The sequence below is a fragment of the Mustela erminea genome, chromosome 7 (genome assembly GCF_009829155.1).
Source record: "Mustela erminea isolate mMusErm1 chromosome 7, mMusErm1.Pri, whole genome shotgun sequence".
Classification (NCBI taxonomy): domain Eukaryota; kingdom Metazoa; phylum Chordata; class Mammalia; order Carnivora; family Mustelidae; genus Mustela; species Mustela erminea.
This window is the reverse complement of record NC_045620.1, coordinates 112,125,541-112,138,293: the sequence shown is the minus strand read 5'-3', so window position 1 is coordinate 112,138,293 and position 12,753 is coordinate 112,125,541. Positions and strand designations below refer to the sequence as shown.

Here is a 12,753-nt window from a genome sequence, read left to right as displayed (position 1 = left end):
CCAGCTTGTGCTCTCTCGCTCACTCTACTCTCTCAAATAAATAAAAACTTAAAAAAAAAAAAAAAAATTTTCCCAAACTGAAAACTTCTCACGGAACAGCCAGGAAAAAACTTAATAATAACATCACCGCATGTTTTGACAGCTTTTTTTGTGAAGCATTTTCATGAACCTCATTTTATTTGATATTTACTATAAAACGGGAGGTTAGCCAACAGTATTATTAACCCCATTTACAAACAAGAACAAAATCTCCCAGGACCAGTGAGCGGACTGCACCCAGCTGAGGTGGCCTTTGCTCCTCCCCCAGGCTCGCCCCACAATTTGTCACATTAGATGGGGCTTGGAGGGGTGCATTGAACAAAACCTCAGAACAGCATTCCAGTGTATTCCAAAAATTGTATACTCTGAATTTAACACATCCTAACTGCTCTCCGAATTTGCCGTGGTGGCAAATGGGATTCTTAGCTGTCGTTTTTAAAGAATTTAACATTTTTAAAAATTTAGAACCATATGCAGATCCCCACTAATTTGCCCTTGAACAGAGCAGTGACCAGAGGCTTTTCTTTTCTTAACCCTCAAGCTTTCTTCCTAAATCTTGGCTGGTGGCTCTGGAGAACCGGAGCTCAGCAGAGGCCCGGGGCTGTCATCGGCCCAGGGGCTGGTCTGGTGATCTGGGCACAACGCAGACAAGTCAGGCTATGATGGTCACTGTGCCACTGGCCTTCACTGTTCTGTATGCAGTTTTTCTCACCCATTAAAAAAAAAAATCACATCAATAGGAAAAAAATAGAATGAATTTTCAATTTAAAGCATTCTTTGTGCCTTCAAAGAGGTGCTGTAAAAAAACAAATCCTGTATTATGTTTTATTCCTTAACAATAAAATCCAATTGCATTTACCAGTTCCCTGTGTTATTTATGGCCTTCCACAGCCCACAAGACCTGACCAGGATAGAGCTCTAGCTCCAGGATAGAGCTCTAGCTCAGATCACCTATCTCTCTGGCCCTCTCAGATAACGCAACCAACTTCACTTCTAGGTCCCTGCACAGAGCCAGAGCTATCTTCTCCCATAACTTTGTGCTAGCTGTTCTCACCTCGGAACAACTATCTCCTCTGTGAAGATCCTTCCTTAACTCATCACCAAAATACATCCAGCCTTTAGTTCTCCCCTGTGAAGAACAGATCCCATCAGTTCGGTTGGCCCTCATCAATCCCAGAGTGGCAACACCTTCCTCAAATTCATCTTCCCATCCATGAACCAAACTCATCTTTCCTCTGGTCCAGCAGGACCAATGGCACGGATTCAGAAACCAGCCCATCCATCTAATTTACAAAACATGACATTTCGCAAACTGTTTACGTACGTCTGTGCCAACAATATTACTCAAATGTGGTGCAGTGAGGGAGCCACGGGGAATAGGAGAGCTGGCCAAGAGCAGTATTCAGGGATCTAAAATTACAGGGAAAATCATACAACATTCATTTTACTTGGTCCCAAATCTCTATCAGATGATGTTGAGCAGAAAGATTCTAAAATTGGCAGGGAGAAAGGAAAAGTTGTCTTAAAGTTTGGGCCATGCCAGGGCAGCCTCCAGAAAGAAAGCTGGAGTTAACAGAGTAAGGTGGTGTGCCCTTGAAACGCCGTCATAATAAGCAGCGACTGGCGGGCGAGGAGAAGCCCAGGGGCAAAGAAATCCAAATGGAAATGATTGCCAAAAGGTGAGAGTATGCAAAGAAGAAAGGAAGGAGCATTCTCTAGATAGTGTTTCGAGGACAGTATTTAGCATACAACATCGGAGACGCTAGTTCAACTCTGTTCAATTCAGTTAGGGTTAGTGTTGATGCCACAGCAAGGAACGGAGCCTGGATACTTAATGTGACACAGAGAAAATCCTGCTCCACACTAATGGGGAGCCTCTCCCCGCTGGGTCCTCCTATCCCCAGAGCCAAGAAAGAGTGAAATCACAGTCCTCTGAGAGAAGGGAAGAGGGAGCCCTGGTGTTCACAAGGGGACCTGAGAAACACAAACAGGGTGTGTAAAAGGCAGGGGTGTGCAAAAGGTGGGGGTGCCCGGGAGGGGGTGCACCAGAGCAGAATGGAAACCCCAGAGAGCTTGAATCCGGTTGGGCAGAAGTCCAGCTCGGCACGCACGTTTCATACATTACTTACGTTGGTTCCCCAACAAGCCTCTGAGTGGTGGTCCAGACAATTACCCTCGCAGTTCTGTCCACGGGGAAACCTAGTCTTCCCCCTCCACCTCCCTGGTCTCACAGTGACGAGGTGTTCACATCCAGACAGGAGCCCTGTATCCTGACTCCAAAGACTGAACTTTTTTTTTTCTTTTTAAAAAGTGGGAAGGGAGGGAAGGAACAGAGGGACAGACAGAATCTGACGCAGACTCCACGCTCGAGCGGAGCCCAACATGGGATTCGATACCGTGACCCTGAGATCATGATCTGAGTCAAAATCAAGAGTCGGACTCCCAACCGACTTGAGTCATTCAAGTGCCCTCAAACACTGAACTTCTAACCAATGACCTAGAACTCCTTCTGGTTCAGGGTAAGAAAATACAGACCTGGTAAGGGGGGAAAGAGGAGGAAGGCAAAGAAAGGCAGGTAGGCTGCGGAGGGGGGAGGGAACTAGTAATAGGCAGTATTCCCTTTGTGTAACCACACTGTCTTAGGCACACAGATTCTTGACACCCAATGCACTGTGCCTACATGAAATGTCCAATCCTTAATAAGTGAGGCAAATTAATAGGTACACATGAGCATATACAAATACATTCAGCTCTGATGGGTTTTTCCGTAAGTCCCGAAATAACTCATTTGTGTCACACTAACAAATTATGTACGATTTTCTCTCCACTAACAAGACAGGAAACATCATTAGTAAAACACGCATTTGGGGCAAGATAAGACCATAGTCTCTCCCTTATCTATAAATCATGTGCTTAATGACCACATCGGGGAGTTTTTAAAAACATGACCCCAGGGGGCAGCTGTTGGATGTATTATGTTCTATGTTTTTGCGTATTTAAAATAATTTATAATTAAAAATGGAATATCTAGTGTGGGGGGGGGACCAATGTATTTAAAAGTGCTTAAACCGTTTTGAAAAACATTTCAAGAGCACCTATGTATGTACCGTTAACAATTTTGCGTATTTTCAACTCTTACAATAACGTACATGTATTTATCAGACATTCAACTAACTAGAAAAACTGCATGAAGTAAACTTATCTGCAGCAATCTGTGTATGTACTATTCAACACCGAGCTAAACCAGTATTCCGAGGGCTCTGGCCTTGAGGACTTCCTAAATTATTAAGTGTTGGGCTTGGGCTTTTAAAGTTCCATACAGGGGCTCCTGGGTGGCTCAGTGGGTTATAAAGCCTCTGCCTTTGGCTCAGGTCATGATCCCAGGGTCCTGGGATCGAGTGCCGCATCAGGCTCTCTGCTCTGTGGAGAGCCTGCTTCCTCCTCTCTCTCTGCCTGCCTCCCTGCCTTCTTGTGATCTCTGTCTGTCAAATAAATAAATAAAATTTTTAAAAATAAATAAATAAATATAAAGCTCCATACACAGAGTTGTAAATAATGTCCAGGAAGGAAGGGTTCCTTCTGGATCACTGCTTCTCAAAACGCAGACTACCTTCATTAGCATCACCAGTGGTGCCTGATAAACCCTGAGACGGGGGTTCCATAAAGCAGTTTAATAAACTCCTCCTGGGATCAGTTGCACATTCACATTTAGGAACCACCAATCTAGAAGTAGTAGTAATGTAGTAGTAGTAGTAGTATTTTGAAGATCCATTTATTTATTTGAGAGAGGGCAAGAGCAGAGGGAGAGAGAGAAAATCTGAAGCAGACTCCGAGGGGAGCCCAGAGCCCAATACGAAGCTCCATCTCAGGACCCTGAGACCATGAGCTGAGCCGGAACCATTAGGACACTTAACCACTGAGCCACCCAGGCCCCCCAATCTAGAATCTTTTAAAACAGGCCACGTAAAAATGGCCACAGTCATAACCAAAATCACCAGCAGCCCATTGTTTATCTCTCCCACTCCCCGGAACAGCCAGAGCGCCTGTGTTCGGGAACACGCGGAGACAGATCCACAGTCCCAGACTGCATGGGAGGGGCCCAACTCGGCTTCTGCATCCTCTCATCTTTGGGTCGTTGCTGGGGACGCCAAGTCTTTTTTTTTTTTAGACTTTATTTATTTGACAGAGAGAGTGAGGGAGCACAAGCAGTGGGAGAGTGGGAGAGGGAGAAGCAGACTCCCCACTGAGCGGGGTGCACGACATGGGGTTCAATCTCAGGACCCCAGGATCACTATCCGAGCCAAAGGCAGACGCTTAACCGACTGAGCCACCCAGGTACCCCACGTTTTAAGCACGTTTTAAGCAGCCTGTCTCTCAAGCCATGTGCACAGCAACTCGGACCTTACTCTGTGAGCTGAATACATCCTCCCATCCACCCCCCTGCAAAATGTGTTGGAGTCCTGACCCCCAGTACCTTCATGTGTGACTTTATGTGGACCCTATTTGGAGTCAAGAATCTACAGAGGTAATTTAGTTAAAACGAGGTCATTAAGGGAGGCCTGGTGTCCTGATCAAAAGGGGAAACTTGACACAAAGACAGACACACATAGAAGGAGGATGATATGGAGGAAGACAGGGAGAAGAAGGCCTTCTGCAAGTCAAGGAGGGAGGCCCAGAACAGACCCTTCCTGCATAGCCCTAAAGGGAGCTAACCCTGTCCACACCCTGATTTTGGACTTCCAGTCTCCAGAACTCTGTGACAATAAAGCTCTGCTGTCCTAAGCCACCAGTTTGTGGTGCTATGTTATGGCCAGCCCTTGCACACTCTCACAGCTTGGGAACTGAACTCAACCAAGTGAATTCAGGCCATAAGAGCCAATCCGTATCGGGGCTGACAGGAAGGGCCCCGGCACCGGATGTCCACAGAGTCCAAGGCAGCGGAAAAAACCAGGCATCAGGAGCCACAAGATCTGAGGTAGGGTCCAAGCAGTGCCTCCCCTGGAAAGGGGGTAATAAGTCATACCTGCCTCTCCTACCCAAACAGGGTGCGAAGATCAAGAAAACACTCTCCGCGTGCAAGAAAGCACTTTGCAAGTTGTCCCCCCCACCCCGCTCCGCCCCCAGCAGCACCTCAGTGTTTGCTCTGATCTTGGTCAGTGTTAAGAGTGATGACACAGCCCCAGCACTCCAGCTCCCCCCGCACATCGCTGGGAAGGACTTGGAAACAAAATCTGCGTTTCAGGAAAATTCAGTTCGAGCTCCCAAACATGTTTGAGTATGTTTGGCATATCCAAGACAACAAATAACAGGGTCAGAAACGGCAAACTCCCGAGGTTGCCAAAGGTCCTTTCAACAAGTCAGGCTTCCTAAGGGCCATGGGTTCACTGGGCAGAGAAATGCTTCAATAAACCAGGCCAGGCAGGAGCAGGCAGTGTGTCCAGGACGGCCCACGGGCTGGAGGAGGCCGTCACCGACAAGGTTTAAGTTCTATCGCAACACAGAATTTATGGTTCCTCCATGTTTGTTTTAACTAGTGCTGAGAACACATATTTGACCCAGGGTGAACTTGACCTCTGGGTCTCTCTCCCTTTGCCGGGCTGTCTGTGCCACATGACAAGATTTTCCAGCCGACCCTCCCACCCCTGTTCCCCGCAGCTGCCATGGTAAAACCTCACGGCAAATCTATTGGCAAAGCAGCTGTCAATGGCCATAGCAGGCATACGAAAAATGTGCAATCGTTCTGGGCCTGACTCCCAAGCTTGGCTGACGCAACGTGGAGCCAAGCGGGACAGGAGACAGCCTGAAGAACGCTCTCGGTCATCTGAACTCCGGCCATACTACTCCCTCCTAGAGGATGCCATCCACTGCGTCTCTCCACACCAAGGGTATCTGTAGCTGTCTCCTCTGCATATAATTACAGAACACTGCTAGGTTTGGGGGTGGGTGGGTGTGTGTGTGTGTGTGTGTGTTTTCCAAAGCAGTGTGGGCTGGATGCCAATGGAAAAGCAATGGAATATCGATTTTTCTGTTTCTTGCTAAGGAGAGAACAAGTCATTTGATGTGCCATGAGTTAAGTGAGTAAAAACAGACCTGTACTCCGTGCAGCTGGCTGCATTTCTCCTCTATTCATAGAACCTGGCACATGGTAAAAGCTAAGCAGAGATCCGCTGAATAAATGAAAGAACCATCCATACATTGGCGGAGGGTCTGCAAAGTGCCAGGCACCCGCACGGGACCCCTGTTTGCCAGCGTTCCTCCTCCGTCCTCCTCCCTCTGCCAACCTGGCCTCACCCTCATCTGCCTCCGCTCTTTCATGTCCTCTGCTCCCAATCCAGTCTCCTTTCAAGCTGAGCCCACTGGCTGTGTCTCTCTCCAGCTCACACCTACCCCGAGGGGGGAACAAAAAAGACTGAAAGAACCAATAAGGGGTAGGTTCGGTTTGAACAGAGGAAAAAAAATGCAAAAATGGAGAGAGGCAAAAACAGTACCCATCAGGAATTTAACGCCCCGAGTAGGAAACAGAGTCTGTCTCTAAACAACAAAGACCCTCCCCTAAATGTAAACTCTTTGGAAAGAGAACAAATGTGGTGCCATCACTTTTGCCCAAAACAGATGATCACTATCATCTCAGTAGTAAGACCTAAAAAGACATATCCCGCACGATACGTTCGGCTTCTAGAGGTCCACACACAAAGGATGTCTAGAAAAACAGCATTAACATGCAACTGAGCACGTTTAGAAAACGACTGGGTGGCTGGAGACCCTAAAACCACCTTTGTGGACGCACAAAGGCATTCCCTGCCGCGGTGTGGGTCTGCTGCCTGCCAGGCTCACATAGGATTTACAATGCAAGGCTCACTAAATCTGCAGTCTTCAGAAGCATTTGCCTGTGGCACATTTAAACTAAGTTTCAATCAACTAAAAACAATGGAGTCTGGCTGCAAGGGCACCTTATTTTCCTCACTGGATTAAGCAAACTGAACAACATAAACACAACCGATCTCTTACACAGAAATATTTTTGGCATCCATTGGACACGACCTATATAAACTGAAATTCTTTAGCTAATTGTCAATTATCCTCCAAATATAATGACAATTAGGAGGCATCCTGGGTGGTACGTTTAAACGTGCAAACCCATTTTACGATGACGACTATCTTAAGAGGGAATTTCGTGCTTGTGTATTAATACAATATAGAATACTCAGGCGCAATTGTTCAACTCAGCAAAATAAGGAAGTGAGAGAGGAAAAAGACCACAAATCAATTTCTTTTGCAATCCCAAGTTCACCAGTACTTCCTGAAGTAGTTACAGTCACAAAAATGGTGTCAGGATTTTTTCCATTTAATTATGTACACCTTAGGGGAGTACTCTTACCTCTTAAACAGCAAGCTTTATCCAAAGAAAACTAGAGACACACAAATACTCTAATACTTGGTCACTTTTAAAGTTCTATTAAAATAAATCATTCAGAACAAACTGCTTTCTTTTTTCTTGGTAATCAAAGCCAGGACAGCATGGCAGTAACTGGCTTTTTCATTTATTCTCACCCTCCCCATCGTTATTGAGGACTAATTGACAAATAAAAATTGTATATATTTATGATACGTGATGTTTTGATACACACGTATGTTGTGAAAGAATCATCACAATCAAGCTAATTAGCACAGCTATCGCCTCATACAGTTAACGTCGTTTAGAGAGTAGAACACTTTAAGATCTACAATCTGAGCAAATTTCAAGTAGGATTGCTGGCGATAGATACAGTACCGTCCATTAGATCCCCAGAACTGATTCATCTTGTGTAACTGAAACTTTGTACCCCCGACCACAATTTCCCCTTCCCCCAACCCTAAACTACTTCAAAAAGGGATCCATATCTACATTATTTAAAAAGAAGAGAATGATGACACCAGCTGGGGAGACACACATAGGAAAAAAAGAAAACCAAGTAATGAGTCAGGATTTGCTTGGCTTAATCCAACAGTAACTAAGACTCTTTCTGGTTTCATCAAGGCTTTTATACCTTTTCTCTTTCACCTGGATACCTGGAACAATCCAACAAAGTGAGCAAGGTTTTAGCACAGTCATTTCTGGATGGGAAAATATGGGGTCAGAGAGGTCGAGTGAATCCCTCAAGGCCACAAAGGATTTGAACTCACAGCCAGGGGCTTTTCTAGTAGCACAAGGCTCCAGCATGGACACAAGTTCCACAGCATGAGCAGGAACCCCAGTCGTCCCGTCCAAAGGCAGAAGGGTTCTTCATCTCTCTGGTTCTCCCACATACTCAGAACAAGTCTCCCATTGAAACATAACCACCTGGCAGGTAGATTACCTCACACTGGGCACTGGCCTACCCCAGCATCACTTTTAAAAATTATTCCTGAAATGAGCTGTGATATACGTTTCTAGCACTTGGGCTTGAATTAACTTGTCAGACTGGGCAGTATAGGAAGGCCAATTCTCTGAATGCTGAATGAAGATCATCAAAAAAGAAAGGGACGCTGCGTTGCTTACTTAGACCCTGTGCCGTCCAAGGGCTAACTTCTAGGAATCAGAAAGAGACCCTAAACCAAAAGCCACGCATATTTCTTGTAGGTACTATTAGACTCAATCAGTGCAGCCTCCTCTGGGACCATGCAGTAAGGGTTCTGACCCAGAGCCTTCTGCAGCTTCTTCCAGGGTCACCAGAGGGCAAACCCGGCCAAACCTAGACACAACCCTGCCCCTGCCTCCCTCTCCCAGAAAAGCAGGAAGCCATGAAGTGGTTCCTGAAGATCTGGCTGCTCTCCTTTCCAAGGTATCTTTGGATCTTCTGAGACATCTTTGGAGGCCCAAATGCTCAGACAACCTTTTCAGAAAAGGCACTTGATTGCATCATTTGCGAAGTAAATGTCTTCAAGTCTTGGTGCATCCCAATGGGCATCAAGGAAGAGAACCCACCCACTGTCTGTGAAATCCTGCTCTGTATTTTCAGTCTTTACACAGCAGCATCGCACAGCCATGGTGTTGTCATGGGTGGGTTATCTCCATGTTCTAGGGAAACCACATCCTATCGGGTTTTGAGCAGAAGGAGATACGGAAAGGAGGAAATTGTGTGTAATTTGACCTGATTTCTTCGTAAATTCAAGAAAATGCTGGTGCACTATTGTCAAGTGTAATCTAAGAAGAAGTGAAAAATTATGACATTTTAAATGCCTACAACCCTCAGCATTTCTGATCTAATGGTTTGAGTTCAATAATCAGGAGGTGGAGAGTGAGTTCATATCTGCCATTACTCCTTGATCACAGTTAAATCCTAACCCATCCAGACATTCCTTTCTACAAAATCCAGGCCATTACGCCAAAGTCCTGCTTCTTTCAAGGGGTGAAGGTATTTTTTTTAACAAGCAAGTTCACCAGAATGACTGCACGAGAAATTTTTTCCAGTGTTTTAAAATCCAAACTACCTTTTATTTTAAATATTTAAATTTCAAATATTTTTTAAAAATTTTAATTTAATTTAATTTTTATTTACTTGTCAGAGAGAAGAAGGAAAGCACAAGCAGGGGGCGGGCAGCAGGCAGAGGGAGCGGCAAGCAGAAGGAGAAGCACGTTCCCCACGGAGAAAAGAGCCCGACGTGGGACTCGATCCCAGGATCCTGGGATCGTGACCTGAGCTGAAGGCAGACACTCAACTCACTGAACCACTCAGGTGTCCCGAGATATTTAAAATATTAAAACAGTATTTTAAAATCCAAATGATATATAAGACAAATTGCTAAATCCTACTTGCTAAATACGAATACGCACCTAAAGTTTGGATTTTAATGCACAATGTTTATGGCTCAAGCTCCATGCAGAGAACACCTAAGAATGCTAAACTTTGAGTGGAAGATTTTTAAATTTCTAATTAGCAACAGACAGAGTCAACTTACCCAGCAGAGCCTCAAAATATGTTTTCACTGAATCCTTAAATTTACACTGATCAGGAAAATGTTTTCTGGTGTTCTCAAACCTATATGCTCCAACAATACATTTTTCTAAAACACTGCTACAATGTGTATTAATTGGAGAAGTACGGAAGGAAACCCTACCTGGCAAAGTGGTCACCTCGGGGAAACACTCAGGCCTCAAGGATGGAGGATTCTCATTGCTGTTTTCAGAAAGCTTTAAAAACTGCTGATATTTTATTCCAGAGCTCGGCCACCTACTACCCACCCATTCCCCTCCCGCCACTGACTTGCAGTTTCTCATTTATCCATATCCAGGTTTGAGTTCACTGTACTGATTTGGTGTAAGGCACATTCTCCACTGGGAAATTTTTCCTGGCTCCTCATCTGCCGGGGTGACCGTGATTAATACTCAGTTGGGGACAAGGGAACCCTGAACCCATGGCCCAGTTCTGTACAATACATTGCCGCACTGGTACCATCATTACTGTGACCCAACCTTCATGGGTGGTGATGAAGGCTGCAGGTAATGGGGTACACTGCACTGCTGATGTTAATTTCTCCAGGACAGCATTAGCCCCTTCATGTGACCCCTGTGGAATCCTCCACCCGCCATGTGGACAGCCCCACTCTGCCCACCGTGCAGGGCCACACTGAACAGGGAAACTTACGTTTGGTGCACCTCTGGGAGCCAGGCGCCTTACTCCAGCCATGGCAGCACTGCCCTCCACAGACATTGACCCTAAAACAAAGCAAGACCTCTGAGTCCAGCAGTAGCAACGTTCTCTTCCAGAGAATCCAATCTTCTAGGGGTTCCTAGAAGCCAGCCTCCTGCTTCCACATTCCTCTGCCTTCCAGAGAGTCCTACGCCACACTGAGGATGCCCAAGCGGGGAGCGCCCAAGGGTCCCCAGGGCGAAGGGTAAAGACCATGCATCACGGGAAGACAGGAGAACCAAAACGCCTGCATAACACAGGAGGGAAGAACGAGATCCACAAAAATTATTTTCTTAACCCCCAATGTAGAGCCAAGTGTCTTTTGTACATTATCTCACCCACAGTTGAAACTCAATCTGAGTTTGAGAGAGAAGCGTCCAAACGGGTGAGATCACCATCAATGCCTGGAACTAGCCATGAAGAAAAGAACCAAATGGGCAAAAAAAAAAAAAAAAAAAAAAAAAAAAGCTATCCCCCACACCCTGGACCTGTGATTAATGGGAGGGGGGCAGGAAGGATATTTATCCGCGCCCAGTAACAGAAACTTTCCAACCAAAATTTCTGTCAGTGCGGAGACACCCCCGCCCGGGGAAAGCAGACCCCACAGGTGCACGGAAGCTCAAGCCCACGATTTCTAGGACGCTGAAAAGCTTCAGGCCACCGAACAGGGGCTGATCTTTACAGCCAGCCCTCCCAGGACGTTTTTTGTTTCACTAACTAGAAAAAAATGTAAAACTGAGTTGCAAAGTTTAACTGATGCTGAGGGAGTGAGTTGTAGTGACTTCATGCGTCCGCCCATCTTCTCGGAGCAGTTAGGTTCGCGCACAGGAGGTTACGCCCCAGGCAGAAATGCCTTTTGTGTTTACCCGCAGCTGAGAAACAATGCCCTCGGAGCTCGTCCTCCAAGTCCCTGGGCTTCCCACACCCGGCTCCTCGCGCGGCGCGGGCGGGCGCGGAAGGAGAAGGCAGCCCCACCGCGCACGCCGCCCGCGGCCGCCGCCGGGCTCCCAGGGGCCCCGACCCCGCGGGTCCGGGCGCGGGCCGCGCGCGCCGCGGAGGGAGGGTGTGGGCTTACCCCTGCAGCTGCTGCTTCTGCTGAACCTGCAGCTTCGAGCCCCCGCCGCTCTGGCTCTCCGGCGGCACTTTGGAGCGCACGACTTGCCTGCCTTGTTTGGCGAACGGGGCGGCCGCCGGGTGACCGCCGGGCTTGGGGTGGAGCTGCCCGCCGGGGGCCCCGGGCCGCGCCGGCTCCGGCGGCGGTGGCGGCGGCCGGAGCCCCTGCAGGGCCGCGCCGCCGGGCTGGCTCGTGCGTCGCGTCCGCTCCGAAGGGGCCCCCGGGGAGGCGCGGCTGGGGGCGCCGGCGCCCGCAGAGCCGCGGCTGTACCTGGCGTCGAGCGCGACGTTGAAGGTCCGCGGGCGCGGGGGCCCGCCTAGGGGTAAGGCGCCCGCCGGCAGGCCGGGGCCCGGGCGCACCACGTACGTGATCCTCCGCACCCGGCCGTGCGCCGACGACGCGAGCAGCCCTGCCCAGAGCAGCAGCCCCCACCTGAGCCAGGGCCCCGCCATCGCGGGCCCGAGCCGGCGGCCCCGGCGCCCGCCCCCGGCCGTGCGGCTCGCCCGGTGCGGCCGCCCGCGCGCGCTCCGGCTGCCCGAGAGCCCGGGAGGCGGGACGAGGAGAACTCGGTTGCCGGAGAGGAAGTTCTGCGAGCGCCCGAGCGGCCCCAGACCCCAGCCGAAAGCGGCGGGGAGGAGGGGGCGGGCGTGGGGGTGGGGTGGGGAGCGGAGCCCGGGAGGGGAGGGGAGGGGCGAGGCAAGCGGGCTGCGCAAGGTGAGGGTCCACTCGCGCGGCCGCGGGTGCAGGGGGGCGCCGCGCCGGGCCCGGGGGGCAGAGCCGGCGAGGGCGGGCGTGAGCGCGCGGGACGCTCGGAGGCAGCCGCGGCTGCAAAGTCTTTAAAAAGTTGCTCTCGCCGTGGAACCGAGTGTCAGATCCGAACAGCCAATCTCCGGCAGACGTGACGTCAGGCAGTAAATCCTAATTGGGGAAAGCGTGAGATGAGCCCGAGAA

General features: G+C 48.9%; 1 protein-coding gene across 7 annotated transcripts in view; it reads right to left on the bottom strand.

The window, feature by feature from the left end:
* LTBP1 (latent transforming growth factor beta binding protein 1) overlaps positions 1–12,272 on the bottom strand; it is a 406,687-nt gene extending 394,415 nt beyond the window's left edge. For all 7 annotated transcript variants that reach the window (XM_032352967.1, XM_032352969.1, XM_032352970.1 and 4 more), the window contains exons 1-2: positions 11,764–12,272; positions 10,644–10,714 (exon numbers count right to left, since the gene is read on the bottom strand). In XM_032352967.1, the coding sequence (XP_032208858.1) occupies positions 10,644–10,714; positions 11,764–12,254 (562 nt within the window). In that variant the 5' untranslated portion in view covers positions 12,255–12,272. The remainder of the gene's footprint in view (positions 1–10,643; positions 10,715–11,763) is intronic.
* Between the last annotated feature and the right edge of the window lie 481 nt (positions 12,273–12,753).